This window comes from Sebastes umbrosus, chromosome 2 (genome assembly GCF_015220745.1).
Source record: "Sebastes umbrosus isolate fSebUmb1 chromosome 2, fSebUmb1.pri, whole genome shotgun sequence".
Lineage (NCBI taxonomy): Eukaryota > Metazoa > Chordata > Actinopteri > Perciformes > Sebastidae > Sebastes > Sebastes umbrosus.
The window spans coordinates 8,136,493-8,163,332 of NC_051270.1; the positions used below are offsets into that span (position 1 = coordinate 8,136,493).

The following is a 26,840-nucleotide window of genomic DNA, read 5'->3' on the forward strand; positions in this document are numbered from 1 at the left end:
TTGACAATAGAAATACCCACAATATGAACCCAAACTTGACAATCACCTTCTATGTTTCAGTTGTACAGTAGCTACTCACCTATATACAGCGAGGAGTCCTTCCTGTGGACATGGTCATCGATATAGGACACTCCCAGAGGCTGGACGGGCGTGGCTCCGATGCCCAGCAGAACCTGGGCTCCGATCAGCAGAAGGTACATCATGTTGGTGTTGGCTCTGTTGCCACATTTAAACCCAGAGTCCTGGTTCTCCGACCTGGAGGTGTTGGAGCAGACGTCCCTGCCGTCCTCGGCGTGCCACGAGTCCCCAGCCTCGTACTCATACTGGTGAGTCAGGAACTCCGGCAGGGCCGACAGCAGCGCCCCCAACGCCATGACAATCCCGCCGCAGCCAATCAGGCGGGGTCTGTGGGCCTTGGCGCCAAAGTAGCTGACAAACAGGATGAGGGCCAGGTTGCCGATTTCGAAGCTGCTGGCGATGACGCCCACATCTGCACTCTGGAGGTTGAAGCGTCTCTCCAGAGTGGTCAGGACACTTACCTGAGAGAGAGAGAGATGTGGAGGTAAAGGAAGTGTTATAGTGTTTTTACAACTAGCAACAATTTAGTACTGACAATGACTTTTTAATACAGTTTAATCACTTGATTTTATATTCAGCAATTAATAATGTATAATTTCTACACTATTAATTACTGTATCAACCTGTCAGAAGAAGAAAATATGATATATTTTGCGTTCCATTTAAATGTTTATGTAAAACAATAAAGCATTGAGCTTCAGGTGGTGTTCAGTAAAAGCAGGTAAGAAACAGCCATCTGTCACTCGAACCAACAACAGCAACATGTTACTCTGCTTCCAACATCTTCATCCCCACACTCCTCCTCCTCCCAAAACAACCCTGAGGCTAGCCTGATGCCAACCTGGGAAAAAGACATATGTGCATGTGTGTGGCTTTAGGCAAGAAACCTCACGCAGCTGTTCTAATTATGAAACGGACACAAACACATCGTACCAGCTGTGTTCTTTTACATCAAATGTGTGCTGGATCATCTACAGGACAGGACTGATGATAACAGGTTGGTCAGGAGTTATTTTAAACTTCTATTAATCATTCATCCACAGCAAAAGGTGCAGTACAAGTCCTGAGGCTTCTTGAAGCAATTCCAGATGAAAAGGAAAATTCGCTATGCAGGTGAAATCAGACGGATCATGTGTGATATCCATTCATTTCACACCAAACTCTATTGCAAAATCACACTATTTCTTGTTGTCTTATTTACCACCGATTATTTTCATTATCAATTATTCTGCCAATTACCTGATGAATTATTTCTTCTATAAAATGTCAGAAAATTGATAAAAGTACCCGTCACAATTTCCTGAAGCCCAAGATGACAACGTTAATATTTTTCTTTTTTCCCAGAGAAAAAGCCCCAAGGATATTGAATTTACTATCACATGAAAGAAAGAAAAGCTTCAAATCCTGACAATTGAGAAGTGGAACTATAAGCAATGTTTGGCATTTGTGCTTGAAAAATTACTTGAACAATGAATCGATCAACAGTTGATAAATATTTTTTTTTATGTCAGACAACTGATCAATTAATGAGGACCATTTCTAATATGTTAGGGTCTAGTTGAAAAAAAACCCATCTTATTCTTACTTAAAGCTGAAGTCAGTAACTTTGAGCAAATATGATAAAAATAACTTTATTTTTATAAAACAGTCACTTTATCCTGATAGTAGTGTTTGAGACAGATAATCTGTGAAAAAAATCATGACCCTCTGTGTCCTCCGGTGTCATCCAGTGCTCCTAATGACATTTGCAAGATTTCCCAGACCGGAAGAAAACAACCAATCAGAGCAATCAGTTTGCCCCGGCCGGTAGGCAGTGCTTGGTTTTGGCTTGACCGTTTTCAACATGGCTGCCGGGTCACAATCATTCTCATTTAACAGCTAAACAGTACACTACAAGATGTTTCTGAAAACATTTGTAGAGAGAAATAGGCATTACAGATTATAGATTAAAATATATATTGATTCATATTTGATCAGCGCTGCCTAGTTTGACTGTTTGATTGGATTTCAAAAGCAGTGATTGACAGCTGCCCAGAGACAGCTTGGCTCGGATTGGTTGTTTTTGTTTGGGCGTGGTAGAATCTTGTAAATGCCATTAGGAGCACTAGGATGACACAAAGGAACATGAATTTTTCACAGATTATCTGTCACATGAACTACTGTCAAGATACTATATAGTGACCATTTTATAAATATAACTTTTTATCATATTTGCTCAAAGTTACCAATGGCAGCTTTAATCTTACTTATTAATATTGCTGAAAGAGAAATAACCATGCCCTCTGTCTGTCCTGGTTGAAACACCACCAGAGTCCAACCAGCTAGACACCTGGCACCCCCCCACTTTCCAAAACAAATCTATATTTCACTCCTAAAATAGGAAGATGGCCGTCATAGGTCTGTTATTTCAACTGTGGAACACTAACCTAGTTCTGTCACCATGCAGTACACGTGTGGGACTGACGGTACAGCCTGACAGCCTGACAATGAATTAAAATGACTACTTAACATGTACTGAACATTCAGCACACACATTGTGCCCACTGTTCACCTACAATTATTACAAAGTTGTAAATCATAGTTCTCTGACATTACAAAGTGGGAGAACACAGTTCAGAGGTCTCAGAGTCTAAACCACAGGGCTAAGATTTACTCTTGTGGTCCTAGAAGATTTATGTACGGCCTCTTACTGGCTGCTGATGGAGAACAGCCGCTTTACACCTTTTAGATTTACACATTTCAGTCCAATCCACTCTGATGTTTACAGACAAGACGAATTGTAGTAGAGCTTTAGAGAAAACCTGCCCGTTTCAGTTTGATGAATATAGCCTAAGCCATGGAAAGGTGCTGCTGTGCTGACAGTGATGATCTTCAGTCATTATAGCTTCGTCCGCTTCCAAAGTTTTACTGTAATTTATTTGTAAAAAACCCAATATGCTACTGAAAAAAAGAAGAGAGAATAGATGCACACTGTAAAACCAATTAAATTAAGAATAGACAGAGAATAAAAGATGATGACAAACAATATTTTATACAGGGGGAGGATAGGCAGTGCTTCCACTGTGCTTTTGTCTGCAGCGGGATTTGCTAAAGGTGCACTTTTGTTTTGGGATGCTGGTTTTAAAAGGAGGAAGATCCACTGCAGTCTTCAAGGTAAACACTAATGCACTTTAAATTTGTGACTGGTGCAAAACATATTAAAACCAACTCAGTTGTGTTTCTGCCAAGCTGCAGTCTTCACCAAACATCATGGAGGAACTTTATTTGGCACGTTATTCTTTTTCTAAACAAAGCCTCCTTTTCAACATATCTACTGGGAAATGTGACTGTGTACAGTTATGATCGGATCCTGGAGATCAGCTCGTGTTGTCACAATACAATTTAGGCCCTTTGTTGTTTTTCTCATCCAAGCCAGCAGCAAGGAAAAGCTGCACCAATATATAAAGGTCGGAGCTAATGAGAGTCAAGAAACTAACCTTTGACCTTGCCTCTTTTCCTGGACTGTGTTTATATGACTGTACTTCATCAACTAAGTGTTCTTACCCTCCTGAAGAATAAAATGAAGCCTGCATGTGCAATTATTATTTATTGTATAAAGATTGTGCTGACACCTTTCAGGGGCTTTGATCAGGCAAATTATAATCCTGATTAAAGTGGCAGCTTTCATATTTATACAGATTTACAGTAAGTGGTCGAGCCATCTCTGACTAATGAAGGTAGACCACACAAAAATATAAATACAATGAACACACTTCAAAATTCATTCATCACATATTTAAATTTATAATGCTTCAATTTCACCTTATGCATGAAATTATTTAAAAAATAAACTTATTATTTTTATTTCCTTTTGGCTCCTAAACTCATTTCACCCATCTGCTCACCTATTGAATAGATGTTATCTCTTATATTGACATCAATAGTAAACATATCAATGCATAAAATATAGCACATTATTTGGATCAAATTGACACTGGGAATGCAGTGTAAACCAGTCTAAATAAAAAGGGGGGCTTTTTCGGACAATACAATATTAGCTATTGTCGCTTCTGTTGTGGTGATCACGTCATCTCTAGGCCTATACATCCCTCCAGTGTCAAAGGCCTCCTGCGTTACTGAGGCATGCAGGGTGCAGCATGTAGCAGAGCCGGCAGGTTGGATGGATGCACCTCCTCCTCCTGACCGGTGTTTTCATAACCTGCTCTCCAACAAACCATCCACATACGCATACATATATATATATAATTCTCCACCAACAACAACGTGGAGCCTACACGGCCGGCTGTGACGCGCTTTGTGTCATGCAGATGGTGCATAGGCCTGATGGATAATACGCAGCAAGTCATCAATCAGTGAAAGCACCGCGCTCCCATGGCTGCCTGGAGGATGTGATTATTCTAATGTGATCAGAATAATATGATTATTAACCGCATCAGTGGAAAGCACCGCATCGTTGCTCACTGTCTGTGTGTCTGTGCCGGGTTTTTTTTTTTGAAGGGCGCTGCGTTAACCCAATGTTACCTGAGAGATATACACTGAGATATAACGATGGAGCAGCATTGTGTGGCAAAAAACACTCACCAGATAGGCGCCCACGGTGCCCTGTGCCAACATGAGCGCACATTCCGACACCAGGAAAATCTTGATGTTGGAAAAACACGAGGTCTTCTTCTGGTTGTCATCCTGCTCCGGGTCGTCGGTGGTGCTGCTCCTCTCGGTGCAGATCTGGTTTTTAACCTGCATCCTTCGGTGCTCAGGGCTCAGGGCTCAGGCTCCGGTCGGGTTGGACGGCATGAAACTGATGAACGGGTCCGGTCCGGCGGAGAGCATCTGGGTTGTAATGACGAAGCTGCACTGCAGAAGAAGAAGAAGAAGAAGAAGAAGAAGTGCGAATGTCTTTGTCAATATAGCCTGTAGTCTAGGCTGGAATACACAGAGAGAGATACTGCTGTCCACTCAGCATTACGCGCAGTCCGTCAGCGACCTCTCTTCAGCCAGCGCGCATCGGCTACATCATATTTAAATACGTAGGCTGAGCGTGGATATGTATGACGGCTTCTAGTACCACGACGTAGAACTACAGGACATCCGGGATGTTACATCTCCACCCAGGACCGGCGCCGACTGGATTTTGGTTTCTCAGCCCGGTTCCGAACCGCAGCTCTGCGTCCTTCAGGCGGTGTTATGATGCTCCTCCTCCTCCTCCTCCTCCTCCTCCTCCTCTCATCCATAGACCAGAGGTGTAATCTCTCTGTCTCTGTTCCTCCCCCCCCTCTCCCTCTCCGTCAACGTGTTTCCCAACATCATCATTTTACCTGTGCAGGACTTTCAGCCTAATCATTGCCACAACAAACGCAACATTTCATCAGAACACTGAGTGAAGAAGGACCTCCATCAGCACACACAGCCATGGCTGTAAAATGACACAGCACATCTTCACAATAACAAATGTGGTGTTCTTATATGAGGCTATTTTGCAGATTTAATGATACCGCTATAATAAACAAATATCATTGTGAGATGGCTTCACATTTTACAGGCTACCTATATTACACACCATGTGTGTAGGACTTCACTAGACCAGAGCAGTATTTCCATTTAGAAGTCATATTATTTAAAAGGTGCAGCGTGTAGAATTTGGCGGCATCTAGTGGCGACTGAAACTTCTCCCGTATGCCAGGCGTGTAGGAGAACGACGGTGGCCGACCCAAAAACGTGAAAACGCGAATGGCCCCATCTAGAGCCAGTACAGTGTTTGGTTTGTCCGTTCTGGGCTACTGTAGAAACAAATCGGTCGCACAAAAAGGCGTATGAATGACACGCTAATGCGCAAGGCAAAAGCGTGTAATAAGAACACCGTTCTTGCTTTTGGTGTGTCATTTGTACGACATGTAGTCTGTACTGACTGCATTGTAAATGCATCTATATATCATGCTTGCCAACCCTCCCGATTCTCCTGGGAGACTCAAGTTTTTCATTGCCCTCTCCAGGTTTACTCCCGGGGTCACAATTCTCCCGTATTTCTCCCGATTTCTGACAAATTTTCAGAAGAGAGCAGTTTATGCTCGCGACACAGCGCAGTTTGAGCTCATGTTTAAGCTGCTCTCGCCACGGCGTGCAGCGCCCAAAGTTGGGCTTTGCTCGATGCAGCGAAAAGCCGTCGTGGCACGGCGCAAGCCATAACGGGGTTCAGAGCGCAGTGGTGCCGTTGTTGCGTTGCGTCTGAAAGGACCTTCAGTGAGCGAGAGAAGGAGAGGGAAATGGAACTAAGAGAAAGAACTACTCAAGAAAAATAAAAAAAAACGATGAATATTGGTTTATGCTAGAGATTCACACGCCAGGTTCACACCAGAGGGACAAATTATTCTGTTATCTTCTTTAACTCCTAGGAGTCAAAGGTAAAATCAAAAGTTTAACACAAAAATGCTGTTGCAGTGTACTTATTATTTTGGTATTTCCTTTTAAAGTTACCAGAATGCAGGAAACAAAGTCTCTGAAACTCAAAGACCCCCGCTTTGGTTTTGAAATCCTTCATTTTTTTAAGGTCTCAAGGTTGGCAAGTATGCAAATATGCTACGATCAGAGCTAGTGCCATTCAATAAAAAGTGTGCGAGACCGCTCATGGTGGGAGAGTGGGGAGGTATATGGGTCCAACAAACGCAGGACTTTCTACCAGGAGATTGGTGATCGAGACCGGTGTTTCGTTTTTTAGGTTACGTTAGTGACGTTTGTGACGTGTTTACCGTACTTATGTCACGTTGTTTCCATACGTATTGTACTTAGTTTACTTACTTATTTTAAGGCCAACCATGACGTTTTTCTTAAACCTAAGTGGTTTTGTTTCCTAAACCTAAGTGAGTGGTTTTGTTGCTCTCTGCTGGTACTGCACCTTCATACACGCGTGGAATATTCATGCCTTGGCGAGGCAAAATGTGACACTGACACGCAAACCTCTGGTGGACAGACGGGTCGATTACATGCTTAGGTGTGATACGTGATGTTGAGAAACACTGCGGCCGGCTTCGTAAAGAGGACCCGCTCCGTAAGTAGATATAAACGGCTCATTCTAAGGTAACGAAAACAAAACGATTTGTATTATCAGCTGATTATACACTAAAGAAAACATACTTATTGATATTATATTAAATTTCTGCCAATAGATCCCCCGTAATGTTACACACTGGCCCTTTAATGTTTTGACACTCATAGCCTCCTGCTGCACAACTCTACTGTTGCAGTCTTCTGTTTTATTTGCATTATAAAGTAATTCTCCAGAAGCTATCCCAGTTAGAGAAGGTCACCACTGTCCTCTGTGATTCCTCATCCATCTCTGGTGAGGTGCAGTGAGACACTGAACCCCACAGCTTCTCTAATGGAGCTGCCAGTAGTAGTGGAGTGAGGATGCGTTAGGCGTCTTTATAGTGTGACTGTACAGCGGAAAGTTACTCTGAAGACGAGAGATGATGATCAATGCACAGTCACCCACGTCATGATATCTAGTAAGATGTAAGATATCAGAGGAAACCTGATTAGCTGACAGTAGAGCAAAAATGTTGCTGTATTCTTTTTATTCTGAATTTTTTGATAGGTTTTAATGTAATTTTCAAATATCTCATGCCTAATTATCTGATATAACAAGAGATGCTTTATTTTCAAGGTTCAATATTTAAATCTCTCTATTTTCACCTGCATCTTCTCAATTTACCACTGAATTCTCATCACCTTTCAAATTTATTTGAAAGCTTCCCCTTATATCCTGTCGCACTGGAATGACAGAGAGAGCCACAGTGCATGTTTGCCATTTATCATCTTTACCTTCCAGAGATGATGGTCATTTCTGCTGTAACTTTATGCGGTATGCTTTATCTCAGGCCTATATATGCAATTTACATTAAATGGAATAAACGTTACTTTCTATGGGGCAAAGAGGGGTTGGGGTTTTGGCAGACCTGAGAAGTGAAGCCAATAAGGAAGTGCCTTAAACCTGCATTCTTTCTAATAGCCAGCAGGGGGTGACTCCTCTGGTTGCAAAAAGAAGTCTGATTGTATAGAAGTCTATGAGAAAATGAGACTACTGCTCATTTGATTTTTACCTCAGTAAACATTGTAAACATGAGTTTATGGTCTCAATCGCTAGTTCTAGGTTTCTTCTATACAGCATGATGTCCATTTAGTAAATGATGGTCCCATTTAGAGTAAAATATAGTAAAAATCACTACTGCTTCCAAAAAAACCAACATGGCGCCGGCTAAAAATCAAGTTGGCGAGGGCCAAAATGCCGAACTCGAGGCTTCAAAACGGCATTCCACAAACCAATGGGTGACGTCACAGTGACTACGTCCACTTCTTATATACAGTCTGTGGGTTTAGGTAACCCTTTGTTTTCTCCAAGGTTACTACATTGTGGCATTTCAAGTTGCATCGTCAAATGACCCTTTGTGGTACCACACAGGGTCACTTGACGATGCTTGTCTCTTGATGATAGTGTCTCATTAGGGAAAACATTAAGCATTGAAGCGCCTCAGGGCACAGAGGCTTGTTAAATAAGGGTCTCAAAAAAGGGCACCTGCAAAAAGAGCTTGGTCAGTTGCCCCCTAAGACCCACCTCTTGTGCACACCATGTTATATTATGGTACTTTTAGCTTAGGTAATCTATCTTCCTATCTTCACGCGTGGCTGAAGTACACTCAGCTGGCTTCAGGATGGTTAAAAATTCAACACTTGCCACACAAGAACTCTATTACACACATCAGCAGCCCAATGTGTTGTACTGCTGTAGCTGTTCTACATGAAAACATTCAAGGTGAAGCACTGTGGCATCATTGTGGACAAATGCTCAGGGACTATTATAATCTACACCATATTTATTTTATGATGCTCAATGTGTACTCTAAGCGGCTATATTTTGACACTTAAGGTGGTATGATTCTTTTCCTTGGAGTGAGTAAATGATGAGAATGTGATGTGTATGTTCGGCATATTCGTATAATATACTCAATTGTTGCTATGAGAACTGAAATTGTGACCTCTGTGACCATGAAGCCACCATGCCTGCCAACAACTGCCACAATGCTTTGTCCAGTAAATGCATTGAAAATCACCAGACTGGTATTGCTGGTGCAGAGCAAGCTATACAGCTACCAGTCAAGCGAATGTAATGTAACTCTCCATTGTGCTATTTAGAGTTAATGCCTCCTGGAAATCTGGATGTGATGGTTGAATTAGACCAGCAGCACCTCCCAAAGGGCTTCATCAGCTGTACTATGGTCTAGAGCTTTATGTTACCAAATTGAATATACATTGGTTGTGTTTTCATTTATTTAATCACATTTACCTTGTATAAAATGCAAGCATTCAATTTGAGTCCTAGCACCAATTTTCTTTTTAAAATATAAAGTGTTTGTCTGGTTGTATCAGGGATCAGAATGATGTGAGTTCATCCCCCCTGAAGTTGGCCATGCAGAAGAAATGGAAATGACAGCAGAGTGGCAGGACAGAGTGCCACACAGACAGTAGTAAAAAAAAAAACACAGGGCAAAAATCCTCCATCATAACTGTGAAATAAGAGAGCACTGAGTGCCAAGGTCACTTACCACTCACCCCACAGCTTTTGGCTTACAATATTCCTCGGACCATTCAGATGCTCTATCAGGACCAATTCAATAGCATCTGAAGCAGCACAATCTATCAGGCAAACTGTGGACTCAGCAGGAAGAGCGTCCATTTCTCATGGAGTCACTCAGAGTACCCGGGGTGATTTAAGATCAACCACAGTGCCTGCTGATGCAGTGCAAGCCAACTGAAGACATTATTTTAGGATGCCTCTTAATCACAAGGTCCACAGAAAGGAGAAGGCATTCATGCGTTTCTCCTGTAACAAACAAATAAATTACCAGAACACAAATGCAAATGATGTCCGAGTTTATATTTAATGCTAAAACCTCTAAGAAACTAGTGTTTTTTGTGTTTTGCTATATATATATATATATATATATATATATATATATATATATACACACATATATATATATGTATATACAGTATATACATATACATATATATATATAAAATTAATATTTAAGCGTGATTTAATATGATTGTCCATGATTGATCACGATTAATAGCAAATTAATTGCACATTTTTTATCTGTTCAAAATGTAGCTTAAAGGGAGATTTGTCAAGTATTTAATACTCTTTCATGGGAGCGGGCAAATATGCTGCTTTATTCAAATGTATGTATGTATTTATTATTGGAAATCAATTAACAACACAAAACAATGACAGATATTGTCCAGAAACCCTCACAGGTACTACATTTAGAATAAATGCCCGTTGGGCAAACTGCAGCCCAACGGGCTACAACAGCTGTCAGTGTGTCAGTGTGCTGACTTGACTATGACCTGCCAAAACTGCATGTGATTATATCAAAAACATATCATATCAAAATAACGCTCCAAACTTACGCAAAATTTTGGCGTGGAAAAACTGTCATAGCCATTTTCAAAAGACCTCAGACCTCAAGATATGTGAATGAAAATTAGTTCTATGGGTACCCACGAGTCTCCCCTTTACAGACATGCCCACTTTATGATAATCACATGCAGTTTGGGGCAAGTCATAGTCAAGTCAGCACACTGACACACTGACAGCTGTTGTTGCCTGTTGGGCTTGAGTTTGCCATGTTGTGATTAGAGCCTATTTTTTATGCTAAATGCAGTACCTGTGAGGATTTCTGGACAATAATTGTCATCGTTTTGTGTTGTTAATTGATTTCCAATAATAAGTATATATACATACATTTGCATAAACCGAGCATATTTGTCTACTCCCATGTTGATAAGAGTATTAAATACTTGACAAATCTCCCTTTAAGGTACATTTTGAACAGATAAAAAATGTGCGATTAATTTGCTATAATAGTAATAATCGCGATTAAATATCTTAATCGATTGACAACCCTAATACATAAGAATTCACATGATTAACATAGATCATGTGAATTCTAAATGGTCTAAGGTAATACAAGATGTTTAGTTCAGCATGTCCCATGCAATGACCAGAGATAACAAACCATGTTTAAAAAGTGGGTTTGTCCGTGGAGTCCTCCCTTCAGAGGTTTGTTCAGGCCTAGCAGTGTAGACCCCAACCCATAATCCTCCTGCAGACACACCTGTAGAGAAGAGTATAAAGACCCTGGACTGAACTGAGTCAAACATCAAGCCTCAAGGAGTCTCTCCACAGCAGCTCTCCAGAGAAGCTCCACAGCCTCCAGACCAACCATGAAGATGACTCCCTCTGCCAGCCTGCTGCTGCTGCTCCTGCTCGGCCTCTCTCAGGCTCTTCCTCTCCAGGAGGAAGGAGGCGAAGAAGAAGAAGAAGTCCCAGACACTGTCGACATCACCACCAGGATTCTGACCTCCAACAACGACACCGATGAGATCCTGCTGGAAGGAGACCTGCTGGTTCCCAGAACTAGAAACGCCATGAAGTGTTGGTCCCAGGACTGCCTGTGGAGGAAATCCTCCAACGGCTTGGTGATGATCCCCTTCACTGTGAGTAGCGAGTTCACCAGCTGGGAGAGGCAGAAGATCGACTACGCCATGGGGGCCTTCCACAGCTGGACCTGCCTCCGCTTCGTCCCCCGTCAGAACGAGTACGACTACATCAGCATCGAGAACAGAGCCGGATGTTTCTCCTCTCTGGGCAGAACTGGAGGCAGTCAGGTGCTTTCTCTCAACAGGCAGGGCTGCCTCCACCACGGCATCATCCAGCACGAGATCAACCATGCTCTGGGCTTCCAGCACGAACAGACCAGGAGCGACCGCGACAACTACGTCAGCATCAACTGGCAGAACATCAACCCGCAGATGGCCTACAACTTCCACAAGCAGGCCACCAACAACCTGAACACTCCCTACGACTACTCCTCCATCAAGCACTATGGAAGAACAGCCTTCTCCATCCAGTACGGGAAGGACTCCATCACCCCCATCCCCGACCCCAACGTCCAGATCGGCCAGAGGCACGGCATGTCCTACTGGGACATCGTGAGGATCAACGTGCTCTACGGCTGTTAATGACAATGGTTCTGATCCGAAGTTGTCATTTAGAAAAACAAATCAGTACCAAATGTAACAAATTCACTTTTTCCCAGTTGGCTGTAATAATTTAAAAGCTACTATACTTTTGATTTCAGTTCCTGTTACTGTGGTCTTTCAATATTCTGTAATAAAGTCAGTGAAAAAAGGCTAATTTTCATCTTATTTTTATGTATTTGTGCCTGCGTATACACACATTAGTACAAATATGCAAATCTAGGTTGGTACTTGCAGACCCCAAGAAAACAAAACTGGCTGCTGACACCGTATCTAATGGTGTAAACTACTGTAAAGTAAAAGGAACATTAACAGCATCTCAGAGAGACATCTGAAGAGCTGTTCCTTTTTTTAGCTCCACAATGAAACAGGTGTTCAGATCCTATAGCCCAGCGGGGGTGTGATGTGTGTGGGTGGGTGAAGGTGGGGGGCTTCATCTGCTGTTTTAATGAGAGTGACGATAGATATCAGCCTTAAAGGTAATGTTCACATAATGTGTTCTATTGTTTCCAATAGTGGTTGAGTTATTGTTTACTTTGGGTTTTCTTTGGCTCATGCACCTTGGATGAACTGTGGAGTTTTTTTTATACCCTTTACCTCAGTGAGAGGCAGCCATCGCGTGTTCATCCCATCTGTTTTCATCTTTCGGTGGTATATCTCACCTCGGCATGCCTGCCTGCCAACTATCTCTGCCATGAAGTGAGAACATTTCCTACAGGCTCCACAATTCATATGGAGGACCCTCCTTCAAGACACAGCAGACAGGCAGAAAGATGCCTCTAAAACTCGGCTCTGTTCTGCAAATCAATGTCTCTCACACAAGAGATCTGTACAACGGCAGTGTTGTACCAGTCAAACCAATTAACCATGTGCAACAGCAAAATGCTTACAGTGTAACTTCAGAAACACATACCACTACAGCCGTCACAGCACCACATTTTTAATCAAGGAAAACTTCACAGGGGATATCTGATCGGGAGGTGATACATCATGTGCTTTATGTGCTTAAATAAATGTGTATAATAAATTAGATTATATAGTCAAAATTATCTTTTTTTTCCCTGATGTATTGAAGCACCAAAAACAGCAAAGAAAGCAGCACAGAAGCCTATTATTGTCGTACAAATGACAACATGATGTAGGGGAAGAATCTCATTTGCATGGCCCTTTCATTGGTATTACAGCATCGCTAGATCTGGTAAGCTAAGTGCCTTAAATGGAAATACCGATGCCTATATTTGCATTTTATAGACTGTTCTGTAGTGCCCTCTGGAGGTCATTGAAGTTAATGTCAGTCAGGACATAAGTCATCTATAAATCCATAAACTATACCCATTTAGCATTGACTGAGAGGGGCGGGGAGCCAATCCCAGCTGACATATGGCGAGAGGCAGGTTACACTCAGGGTACACTGGTCAGGTCGCCATTCAATCACAGGGCTGACACATAGAGGCAGTCCAATCAGTTCAGTTCAATACAGTTCAATTCAATTGATCAACTCAACTGGAATTGGTGATCAATCAGGGATTCTGTGATGGAAGTATTCACATAGTATACCACAATGTAAAAATACTCCATAACAAGTAAAAGCCCCGCATTCAAAATCTTACTTAAGAATTAAGTACTGATTTAGTATTATCCTTTAAATGTACTTCAAGTATCATGTATTCATTGAGCAGAAGAAATACCGCTGTGACTGTAATGATAATAATGGATTGTTATTGTTAATGCATTGGATTATTATTGTCGTTACCTACTTTATTTACTGTTGCATCATTTAATCTATAACATTGCATGATATTTCAGATGCTGATCATAAATTTCATTTGTAAAATCGTAATCTTAAAGTAACTATAGTTGTCAAGTAAATGTAGTCAAAAGTAGGGCTGCAGCTAACAAATTATTTTCATTGTTGATTAATCTGTCGATTATATTCTCGATTAATCGATAAGTTGTTTGGTCTATAAAATGTCAGAAAATGGTGAAAAATGTCGATCAGTGTTTCCCAAAGCCCAAGATGACGTCCTGAAATATCTTGTTTTGTCCACAACTCAAAAATATTCAGTTTATTGTCACAGACGAGTAAAAAAAAGACAGAAAATATTCACATTTAAGAAGCTGGAATTTTTACTTTTTTTCTCTTAAAAAATTACTCAAACCGATTAATCAATTATCAAAATAGTTGGCGATTAATTTAATAGTTGACAACTAATCGATTCATCGTTGCAGCTCAAAAGTACAATATTTACCTCTGAAATCATGTAGAGAAGTATAAAGTATCAAACATGGAAATACACTAGTAAAGTACATGTACCTCAAAATTGCTCTTGAGCATAGTACTTGAGTAAACATACGTATAAGTTATCCTTCTACCACTGAATAAAATTTAATATAAAATGGGTTAATTTTAGAATTTAAAGTATTGGCAGTATTGAGTGTGCAAACAGTAGCATACAACAAGCCACACAATACACATTAATTAAAATATACACTTGTCCATTTGTAAACTTAAGTTAAGTTATTAAACTAGCCAAGACAAAAGCGACGTGAGGTGACGCAACATGTACAAAAAGGCTTGAACACATTTAGCCTCAGTGTTAAATACAAAAGGCCTTTTCCACACAAGACATGATGACATGTCACAGAAGGAGAAGCTCAAGGGTAAATAATACAATTAATGCTGTTTGAATTCCATTTAGCTGCTTCAGTTTAAAGGGTCTTAGTGTTGTACATGCTGGCTCACTGTCACACTGTCATGGCTGACTGGGACACTTGAATATAACAGAGCCATCACTAATGTTATTAGTAACACCTGCTTGTCCCACTATGACAAGTTACAATGTCCTCTATGAAAAAGGCCTATTGTATTTAGCATTGAGGCTGATATGACATAAATGTGTTATACTGTGTTGTACTGTATGTAGACTTAATGCCACTAGATGGCAGCAAAGCACCTAATAAGTATGTCACTCTATTCTGTCCCAATAGCATATCTCTGTTCTCCATCAAACCTCTCATATCTGCACTGTATTTATTCATGCAACGCGCCTGGGTTGATTTTATCGTAATTCTCCTCTCCTGTGCCTACTACAACAACAACCTCAATCTGCTTTGGCAAAATTCCCCCCACTGAGATCATTAAAGTTTAATTTTGTCTTGTTGTCATATCCTGGTCCAGAGATGACATACGGTCACCGATTGAACCCCCCAGAGAGACTGGGAAAGGAAATGAGAATCTCATCCTTCTCATCCCTCAACATATAGAGTACTATATTATATTGCAATATCATATACTGTAATATATACAGTGCCTTCTCAGGGACAGCTGACTGGCTTTACAGAGCAGCAACCAGATGTCCCTCTGCAAACTGTCTCTGGAGACATGAATGTTTAAAGGTGCTAAATACAGGATTGGGAGCATTTCTATTGCCTCTCAACGGCTCTCAACATAGCGACGGCAAGCCACAGCTTGCAGCTCATTGTGCTAACAGCACTAAACAGTGCAAATAATGTCGAAAGTGCTGACAGAGCTAACAGTGTTTACCTGAGGGGGAACCAGAGGGTGGCTGCTATGCTTCCGTGACGACGCCATCAGTTGGGATGGCGTTATCAGCTGTAACCGCCATATGAGAGCAGTGCAGAGCGCCGGCCGTGAGCTAGCCAGTGGGGCACACTCACGTGCACGAACATGCACTAAAAGCACGCGACCCGGCTATGTCAACAAAGCATGGAGAAGCCCGGATTAAAACACACACAGAGGGAGAGTGACTTCATTCTCTGCTCAGTTAGACAGTACTCCTCTATATCTTTACATAGATATTAGTTGTTTGATGCTATATTAATGCTCTGGATATCGAATTTAGCACCTTTAAAAGGTGCAGTGTGTTGGATCTGGCAGCATCTAGCAGTGAAGTTGCAGATTGCAACCAACTGAAACTTCACCCTTGTGCCAAGAGAACTGGTGGCCAACGCGAAAACGTGAAAGGCTCTCTCTAGAGCCAGTGTTTGGTTTGACCGTTCTGAGCTACTGTAGAAACGTGGCGGCCAGCTCCGTGAAAAGGACCCGCTCTGTATGTAGATATAACGGCTCATTTTAAGGAAACAAAAAAAACGATTCTTATTTTCAGGTGATTATACACTAAGAAAAACATAGTTATGAATATTATATTCCATTTTTGCCAATAGATCACCATAAATGCTACACACTGGTCTTCAACACACAAAGCCAGTTTGGTGCCTGTAATGGAAAGCTTGAGCAGGTTGAATGCCTTGCTCAAGGAAATCTATATAGTTGAATGCATTTACATCCAGAGTTTCAGTTAACACAACCTCCATCTGACAGGGACCAAAAAAAAAAACAGCCCCAGAAAACCAATTTCCCCCTCTTCACACTTCTTTGTGTTTTCAAAGTTGACATTTTGTGTTAGCATGGCATGGCATCTCCTTACTGAGGCATTTTCAAAGCTTCCTTTGATCTTACACAGCCCTTTCATCTATAGACAGAAATGAAACGGCGATAAGGACAAAACTCAAGGTGCAGAACTCATCATCAGCCGTATTGTACTGTACGTAGCTCCTGCATCTACCTTATTCATTTATATACATACCTGTCAGGGACATCTCACACACACACACACACACACACACATATGTTGCTTTTCTGACATTGACTACTGGAAAAAACACTGCTGGGAAAACTACAAAGCATCTGAATCTCTAAAGCAGAGACATTTTTAGTCATGAGTTCATTCAGTGATGTTTTTTGTTATAATTTCAGCGAATATTACCCACCGTAATGTACTGTTTGCTGTAAGCCTTGAAGCACCAGTCAGATTATAAATAGTCCAAGTCATCGTTTTCATGTGGGGCGAAAAGAATCAGTAAACATGTGTACATATCTTTGGAATGTCGATATGTGTGTGTGTGTGTGTGTGTGTGTGTGTGTGTGTGTGTGTGTGCGTGTGCGTGTGCGTGTGCGTGTGCGTGTGTGTGTGTGCGTGTGTGTGCGTGTGTGCGTGTGTGTGTGTCTTTTTTTTTTTAAACTATCATGTTCTTGTTATATTAGGATCACAATTAGCTGCCAACTTCCTGGGATCCTTACAGAGAGTTTATCAGTAACACAAAAGCTAAATGTATTTATTTCAGTTAGGTAGAGTAGCTTCCCAGGAAAGATAAAGTAAGAAAGATGAAATCATATAGGCATTACTCATCAGTGCATAATTCAATGTCTTAAAATAGGCTTGTTTGTTGCTAACCAAATGGTTAGTTGTGACTTTTTCCACTTGAATAAATTGTATTCCATTAGCATACAGTTATTCCAATTAGAACATATGATTTCTAGAAGACAATACATTTCTGAGGAATGTGAAGACATTAAATAAATCTAAATTTAGCTGCCTGCCATAAAGAGGCATTTTAGCAACATTATCATACAGTATTTGTACTGTTTGAACATCCAAGCATCATCCTAGCTGTTCTACGGTGTGCCAGTTAGTTTAGTTCCCTGTTTGGCATTGATTTCATGATCAATAGATTAAATATAATAAATGTTGCTCTGTATCTGCTGAATGTCTGACTAAGCAACTGCTTGCCAACAAGTTCATCAAAATGTACTGTAAAATGTGATGACATGCGACGTATCAGTTTGTTGTACTACCCTCAAGTGGCCAGAAGAAGAAAAATAAATTTGTGGCAGAAAGCAATTGATGCATTTATGGATTGAAACTTTCTTTCTTTCTAATCAATGTGGTCACTACCTACTAGTCAGCTGTGGTGGCTGTTGGCTATAGTACCTCAGTCCGTAGAGACTTGGCTGGGGAACCGGAAGATCGCTGGTTCAAGTCCCAGCACGGGTCAAACACAAACTGTGGACTGGTAGCTGGAGAGGTGCCAGTTCGCCACCTGAGCACTGCCGTGGGTGCTCTTGCAAGGCACCGGATCCCCAAACTGCTCCCCAGGCGTTATATAGTAGCTGCCCACTGCTCCTAGGATGGGTTAAATGTAGAGAGTAGATTTCACTGTGTGCTGTGCTGTGTACAATGTACTGTGTGACAATAAAAGCTGATTTACAATGATTTACATTAAAAGGGTCAGTACAGTGCTGGTTTGTGTTGGGTGGAGGTGGTTTGTCATTCACATGTGACACAACAATCAAACCCTTACACATGTTTAAAAACAATCATTGTCTCTTGTACTTTTCCCCTCATATTCACCGTATTCACAGTGTTTATACAACATGTCAAAATATATAAAGTATATCAAGTGATAAAATGCATCAAAACAAAAATTACCTTTTTCAGATATATACATTTCATGAAATGTGACTGTGACAAAATAGCATTAAGAGTATCACAAATAAAATGTTTCTAGTATTTCATTCACTAATTTTTACTCCACTTCTATGCTCAAATCAACATGTATGGCGTTCGTATCATATCGTAAATATGTTTTGTGAGCCTGGTTGATAGCTCAGGGCTTTTGCCCCTTTCTATCCATAGGAAATCATTGGAGGGAGGAGAGAGGAGTTGGAGTAGGAGCCCAGTTGGTGTTGAGGCAGCATGGCCCATGCCCGGCCAGTTGAAGAGGGTTTATATATATATATATAATTTATTTTTCTCTTTCCTTATAACAAAATAAAATCGAATGAAATATGGATAAAACAAAATGGAAAGAAAAAAAAGTCGTAATATTACTATAATAAAGTCATAACTTTAAGAGAAAAAAAGTTGTAATATGAGAAAAAAGCATAATATTACGAGACTTAAAGCTAAAGTAGGCGAGATTGGAGCGAATATGATTAAAAAAAAGTTATTTTTATTAAACGGTCGCCATATCCTGATAGTAGTACTTCAAACAGGTAACCTGAAAAAAAAATCCTGTGTCTCTGTGTCCTCCGGTGTCCTCCGGTGCTCCTAACGGCATCCGCAAGATTTTGCATCATTTCGCAAACCTGACCTGTGATTGGTCAAAGTCTCCCGTCACGGGCTAGATTTTCTAAAGCCTGAAAACAGAGCCATGATGAGGAGCAGAAGTCTAGTTTTCTCTCAGAACACTTGAATTACAATATGCTGAAAGGTTATTATGGAATTTTTGCCCAATGATGCCAAAAATATACTGCCTACTGCCACTTTAATTGTCCCCTTGGGGAAATTTGTCTTGGACTCAGTGCTGCACACCATCAGCTGCCTCCACAGCTGCATCAATAAATAGAACAATTTAAAACGAACAATTCACATGTAAACACAGAAACATATAAACATAACAATGTAAACCACAAACAACATACAGTATATTGCACATTACCCTTATTGCACAGGATCTATATAAATCAGCATAAATAAGAGATAAGAATAAGAACACAATGACGCTATTGCACAACCCTACAGCCTCACGAAACATTATTTAAAATTTAAATAATGTTTAATTTACTCAGTTAGGATTATCATGATATTAAAGCTGATATTAAGTTTAGTTTACACCAACCAGTTAAAAGTTTTAATTGGGTTGCATGTAATAATCCCTCAACCAGGGACGTGCCAAGCTCCTTTTATCCTTCAGTATGGGGTTTTATATTTCAACTTTTGCAACCACTATGGGTCTAAATAATCATGTTTTTCTTTTTCAACATTTACTGCACCGAAATTGAGTCGACTTTAGAGTTAACAAAAAGAAAAACACACACTGCACTGAGTTTTTATTTTAATAAACTGTTGAGAGAGGTCAAAGACACTGTTTCATTAAAATCTCTTCTCCTGTCAGCAGGAAAAAAACGATCCTGACTAACCATAGAATGAATAATCCACATCCTCCTTTCTTGCTTTCACAGAAAAAAAAGAATCCATCTGCCACAGGACAAGCTTCACAGGGACAGAGGCGAGACAAGGGAGAGTTTAAATAAATGCTAAATACTCTAGTGATATTCCACAATCACTGGAGAAAATGCTTGGAGGGGACCACAGCAGTCAGATAACAATGCAAAGCCTAATCGAATGCAATGATTATTGGCTTTTTGTGAGTCGAAGGATTAAAGAAGACAGTTCCAAAACGTTTCGTAAATGTAAAACCCTGGAGTGCAGAGGAGAGATTGGGATATGAAATCATCACAGTCATTGTATTTATTCCCTTTGAATTAAATTATCTCACCCATTTGGCAGAATGTGTGTTATTTTGAGTTTAAATGACTTCTTACTGCAACATATTCAACCTTCATAGTTTTCTCATAACAGTGTTTTTTTGTTTTTTTTACATATTAACCCTCTAATACACTGGTTCCCAAACTGGGGGTCCCAACCCCCACTAGGGGTCGCCAAAGCTTCACAGGGTGTAAGGTGTAAGTGAAAAAAAAAACATTGACCAATATCTCCGAATTTCAATCATTTCTGTGAAGAAAGTTTGTATTATAATTTAAGATATAAACAGGATAAGGGCACGGCGAAGACCTGAACACAAGCTATATTCACAGAGCCTTCCCTCTCTGCTAAACAGCCTTTTCCTGCATTAGAAAAGTATGCAGTTAAAACAAGGAAAGAGCTAATAGAACAATGGCAAAGCGTCAGGGAGAAAACACTAAAATGTCAGAAAAGAAGCCTTTTAAGTATGAATGATTGTTAGAAGAAAACAGTGAATAATCTGCTCAAAATTCATCCATATCGCTCGTTTTACACAAACTTCCTGCAGTTATTGTGTTCACTTTTTGGGCTAATTGCACAGTTTATCAGTTGTTCTGTACTGTTATTGTTATGCATTGAATATAATATGAAATATCCATAAAAAATGTCACTTAGTCAGGGGTCGTCAGTTTACTCAATGATAGAAAAGGGGCCCCTTAAAGAAAAAGGTTGAATAATAGCATGCATCAGTGCATTGAAAGTTGCTTGTACATGTTTGGTCCATCAGGGATGAGTCTAAAACCCTATGAAAAAGATAAATTTTTTTCAGCAATGTACATTAGAACATGCAGTTGCAATGACTCTTGATGCAGTTACACTACTTACCAGGATTTATTTAACTTCCTCTATACTTCTCAACGTACTTTGAGACTGTGCACCCATGCATAAGCCCCAATTTACCATGAGTGATAAACACATCCCTAACCCAGTTTATTAGACATAGATGGCAACATCCTCATCAGTATCCTACAACAGGACCAAAGCAGCAATTGAGTTGTTTTTGCACAGCCATTACACACTTCTCCTGTATATTATGAGCCTAAAAGGATAATACTGGTGATATTTTTTTCTGGATAGGGCCCAGGTTCAGATGGAGCAGGCAGGCAGGATCAGTTCAGTGATTTATGGCAGGTATATAGGCTTACTGGTAGGTGAATTGCAGGCAGGCAGGTTCAGGTAAGCAGGCAGGCAGGCAGGTACGGGGGCAGATCTGGTGGATGGATGGAAAATGTCAATAATGAAGGGGCCTTGGGAACAGAGAATATGGCTACACAGGAGGGACAGAGAGACTGACATGAAAATGTGCATCTTTAAAAAAGGAGTCACAACTAAGTACTTTATTTTTTTAATGAGAAATAGTTTCTGAAAACAGTAGGCTATTAGATTTTTTGCAAATGTTACTTAAAGGTACAGTGTGTAGGATTTGGCGGCATCTAGCGGTGTGGTTGCAGACCAACTAAGTATCCTTCCACTCACTCTTCCCTTTCCAAGGACAGCGGTAACACGGGCCACCGAGTGCAAAACTGTGGTAAGGCATCACATCCTTACCAAAGTAACTCTACCTTAGGGAGCAACAGTAGTCAGATGGCGGCTGGCAGTACCACACTTTTGCACTCAAAGGCTCAGTTTCAGTTTCACAAGCGCGTGGGAGAACTACGGTGGCCTTCAGGTAACGTAAAAACGTGAAAGACCATCTCTACTGTAGAAACATGGAGGAGCAACATGGAGGACTCCATGAAGAGGAACCGCTTAGATATGAAGGGCTCATTCTAAGATAACATAAAAACGCAACGATTCTTATTTTCAGGTGATTACACACTAATGAAAACATAGTTATGAATATTATATTCCATCTCTACTAATAAATCCCCGGAAATGTAACACACTTTTCCTTTAAATAGTGCATTTGTTGGAGACTATTTTCTGAAGCTGGTTTTGGTGCTCTGCTGAATATTTACTGGAGCAGTAGGATCAACTCAAAATGAAGAAATGTTTTTAGGGCAACAGTGGAGGTCTATAGAAGAGAGGTTTTCAAACTGTGAGAGACGTCTCTTCTGCTTTACTCTCCAACATAACAAGGTGCCTGCCGTGTGTAAAACAGTTGTCACGACTTTCTCTGAGGCAGAGCCCACACTGTCAGACTTTGAAAACCCCTGGCACAGAAATAATAAGCTGTATAAGGCTTTGTTTTTACAAACACCACTTGTTAGGAGGATATTTTCATGGAATTTGTTGACAGAGAAAAATAGAAAAATCTCCACACTTATCCTTTAAGAAACCTATTAACTGATTATTAAGACTCGGGACAAATGAATAAATGTTACTATAATTCTCTCACATTGCTGCATTTAACTCAGTTTAGCTAGATAAACTATAACTGTAATCTGACTTGACTGAATCAACATTAATTCACAGGTTTACTTCGCAGCAGAACTCAAAGTGCAGTCAAGTTCCTGATAGTGTTGACATATTTGAAAAGGTCACTACAGATGGTAAATGCCACCTTGACATGATAAAACCAGTTAGCAATGATTGGAGCTCCCTGCATCTGGAAAAGATGTGCCCTTAATGACTTTTAGCTATCTCTGCACTTTATCTGCACCGATGTTTGAGAGAAAAAATGCATTAGTCTGTACGGTAAAGTAGTTTAACTGCGGACAGAATGCCAAGTCTTCAACCCAACAAATCTGCCATTAGGCCAAACTGACCTTTAAAAAGTCGAGAAATTTGGTTCCAAAGGGAACTTTTTGGGAAAAAAGGAGTCACTTTTGCTCGCACAAGTCAAACAAGATCTTTGTTGACTCCTTCCTCTGAATTTAAAGCTTCTGAAAGGTAATTCAAAGTGATTTCGTGCCCAAAACGGAACTGTGGGACCATGTAAAAACTGCACACAAAAAACAATCACTTCACTGAGCTCATTCAAGAGTGTTACTGCACAAAGATAAATGCAGTTTGACATACTGAGCAGTCATTGTTACCTATTATGCTTTTTCCCTTTCCTTTGTGTGTTATATATATATTTGTACGTGTAAAAGGTCTGCAAATTTACAAAACCTAAAGTCCTCGCCGAAGGGAGTTACTCTCCCCCAGAGAAACACTGCTCCTGAACTGCCTGAAACGCTTTGCTAAAATACAAGTATGCATCTGAAAATGAGCACTATAGAGTGCTCCAGGGAACTCCACATGGATTCATACATGGCCATGAAATTCATGAGGCTACTGCAGGCCAGAGAATGTATCCAGGCTAATAATATCTCAGTCAAAGACATTATCGGACCCCATGAATGAGTGGTGGTGATTTCACCAGAGGCTGAAAGAGCCAGGCCAGAGCAGCAGGCTGATTCAGCGTTATGAAATAGCACGCTTTTTAATTGATTCTGTGAGGAGATCACTATTTACACACTGAGCCACACTGGTCTGACTGTCCTCAAGTGGCCGTTTTTATACTCCTCATACCCAACCCAGCACATCTGTATGGGCTTCATGTCAGGAGGACATTGAATTGGCGGCTGCAACGAGGCGAACGCAAAACACGTACGTTTCCTGGCTTCAGAAGCTGCCTTTTAGCGAGCTACAGGTACGTACATCTGTTCCGTGAGCGGCATACAGCGGATGCATGTCGAAAGGAGGCCTGCATGATGATTTGCTCATCAGACGATGTGCTACCGGAGACGTGATAGGAGTGGACAGGCCTGGGAAGGATCAGTGAGCAATGAATGAGTTGGCATTCTCCAGCCGAGAAGAGAGGAGAAAATAATCGGGGCCAAGTCCTAAACAATGTAAGCAATAACACACGCTGTGTTTCAGTCTGGGCTGAGAAGAGGATTAGACTGGAAACAGTATCAGTGATATGGATCCATGTGACCAACCAGATTAAAACAGCAGTGACTGTTGTGTTTTATTCTTTCATTAAGCCAATGGCCATTCTGTCATTCAGTTTGTCAGGACAGAATAACATCAGTGCTCTGGACCAGATGTGCTGACTGCTCCGGTAACAGGGACACAGCTTCAGGGTCTCCAGAGGACTCAGTGGGACTGGTTACAAGATGACAAACATCAGCGATAAAATGCTCTGGTCCCCTTAGAGACTCCGACAGAGACTTGGACCATCCACATCATCCTGTTCAACACGGCAGCCAGAAAAATCTCAGTGAAACCTATAACAACAAATGACAGTGGCACAAATCCACTATAAAGTACTGTACCATGATGGGTTTAAGATATCATATATATATTGGTTTACTGTATATCATGATTTTGGATGTATTATTAGAAATACTGAATTAAATTAAAGGAATAGTTTGACATTTTTGGAAAATACACTTTCTTGCCGAGAGTTAGGGTGTTTTCACATCTCAGTCCTCATAAAATGGATAAAAAAGTGGACCAACAGAAAAGGGACTCAGTTATTTTTCTGTTCACATCATCAGTTAATTTGAAAGGACTCGGTTCTGTTTCTGGTTCACTTCAGCTCTGATGGGTCCTCAGTCCTCTTTCTGTTCACACTATAGTTTCTCAGGAGCTCAGACCCACATTGATTCTTTTTTTACTTGGACGCGGTTCTTGCTGTTCGGTCCTAATGAAATAAATTCATTAAGATAAACGTCTGATGTGGGGCGCCCCGTTAGCTCACCTGGTAAAGTCCTTGCTGCAGCGGCTTGGGGGTTCGAATCCGACCCGCGGTCCTTTGCTGCGTGTCATCCCCTCTCTCTCCCCCTTTTGAAACTATCTATCTCTGTCAAATAAAGGCAAAAAGCCAAAAAAATTATCTTGAAAAAAAAAAGATAACGTCTGTGTGGTGTATATGGAAAAAGCCAGATGTCCAATCAGTGCAATTATTAATGTGTTTTGTCATCAATTATTCTGCAAATATTTGATATTTGCAGGGGAACCGTACAGATCACAGATCAACTATACCGTCTGTTACACCACTAATTGATAGTGAGTTGAACAGTATACCTGCAATACCTGTGTTACCATAGAAAAACGAGTAGGCCTACCGTCATGTTTTCAGAATTTTGGCATCAACTTGGTACCGAAGTAGCCTATTCTTGTGACATCCCTAAAGCGAACCTGGAGCGCTTTGTGTTTCACAATGCACAGATTAAGCGAACTGCAACATGGACTTGAAATAAACCGTACTCAGACCAGTGCAGTTTGTTTCAGAGCGGTCTGAGTTCTTTTGGAGTGTTCACATAATACGCAAAAGATGCTGACTAATCGCTGAGTTCGGGGATCAAGTGTGAAATCACCCTCAGATGAGAAGATTGATATCACTCCATTAAACTATAGAGCCAGAAGGAAATTAGCTTTGCTTAGCTAAGAAAGAGACACAGCTACCCTGGCTCTGTCCAAAGTTGAAAAAAGATGCCTACTATAACCTCTAATTATAATTAATTAACACGTCATCTCATTCAGCACAATGACAATAATGTAAAACAACTATTTGTGTTGCAGAGAGAGCAGAGGCTCCATCCTGGGCGGATAAACTTGATATTTGTCTAGAAATAGCTACACTTAGTGTAGCTATTTCTAGACAAATATCAAGTCTTAACAGGTGTCGCTGTTAAGCAGCAATTCTGAAAGTTACAAATAGTCCCTTTAAAGGTCTCATATTATGCTCATTTCCAGGTTCATAGATGTATTTTAATGTTGCATTAGAACATGTTAACATGCTACAATGTTCAAAAAATCCTTTATTCTTCTCATAGTGTCGCTCTCACTCAGCCTGCATTTAGCCTCTGTCTGAGAGACCCTGATTTACAGCCTGTCTCCTCCCACTCTGCTCTGATTGGTCAGTGTTTCTGTCAATCAAACATCCTCAACACAGCGTCACAGCGGACTTCTCTCTTGTTCCACCAGGAAACCCTTACATGGCTTGAAATTCTCTAATGACGTCAGAAGAGAAGGAAAAGCTGCTCAGTGATTTTCCACAACCATTTCCGGACAAACGGAGCAGGAGAAAAAGAGAGAGGATGGTCTTTTATGATACTATGGTGACCTGTAGACACACTGGGGACAGATATTGATGTTTAAAAGACATGGAAAATGCATTTTGCATAATAGGTGACCTTTAACATAATCCAGCCAAGTCTAATATGAAGTGGTGGCAATTGCAAAAGTAGCCTATGCCTTTAAGATTGTCTTATATTACTGTAATCCGCATTAAAAGTGCATACAGTACAAGTCTCCCTGCAGCAGCTGTCCTGCTTCATCTCCACATCATCATCGTCGGCAATTAATTATATAATGTTGCATACTGTAAAGACACTAAACTCTTAAACTCATTACCAGACCATTGCTTATGATGAATAATTATAAACCTTTTCAAACTTTTTTTACACGTCTAACGGCCCTTTTCAAGGAGAATATTTTTGAGGAGTAGCTTAACTGCTTCAGTTTCAGGGTCCTGGTTTAGTGCATGCTGGCTCCGTCACGCTGTCATCATGACTTACTGGGACACATTGAGATTTTCCTACTACGACATGATGGCCACAT

General features: G+C 40.7%; 2 protein-coding genes across 2 annotated transcripts in view; one reads left to right on the top strand and one right to left on the bottom strand.

Annotated features, from left to right (window-relative positions):
- The window catches only part of LOC119481626 (solute carrier organic anion transporter family member 3A1-like), a 29,692-nt gene extending 24,871 nt beyond the window's left edge, over window positions 1-4,821 (bottom strand). Inside the window, exons 1-2 of the mRNA XM_037758735.1 lie at window positions 4,660-4,821; window positions 80-539 (exon numbers count right to left, since the gene is read on the bottom strand). Of these exons, the coding sequence (XP_037614663.1) occupies window positions 80-539; window positions 4,660-4,821 (622 nt within the window). The remainder of the gene's footprint in view (window positions 1-79; window positions 540-4,659) is intronic.
- A 6,505-nt stretch (window positions 4,822-11,326) lies between these two features.
- On the top strand, window positions 11,327-12,156 carry LOC119481636 (high choriolytic enzyme 1-like). The gene has a single exon (XM_037758748.1). It carries the CDS (start codon window positions 11,359-11,361, stop codon window positions 12,154-12,156), a length of 798 nt encoding a protein of 265 aa, XP_037614676.1. The 5' UTR covers window positions 11,327-11,358.
- Window positions 12,157-26,840: the final 14,684 nt, after the last annotated feature.

Coding starts and splice junctions, on each gene's coding strand:
- LOC119481636 (XM_037758748.1), top strand. CDS start 11,359: ATGAAGATGACTCCCTCTGCCAGCCTGCTGCTGCTGCTCCTGCTCGGC.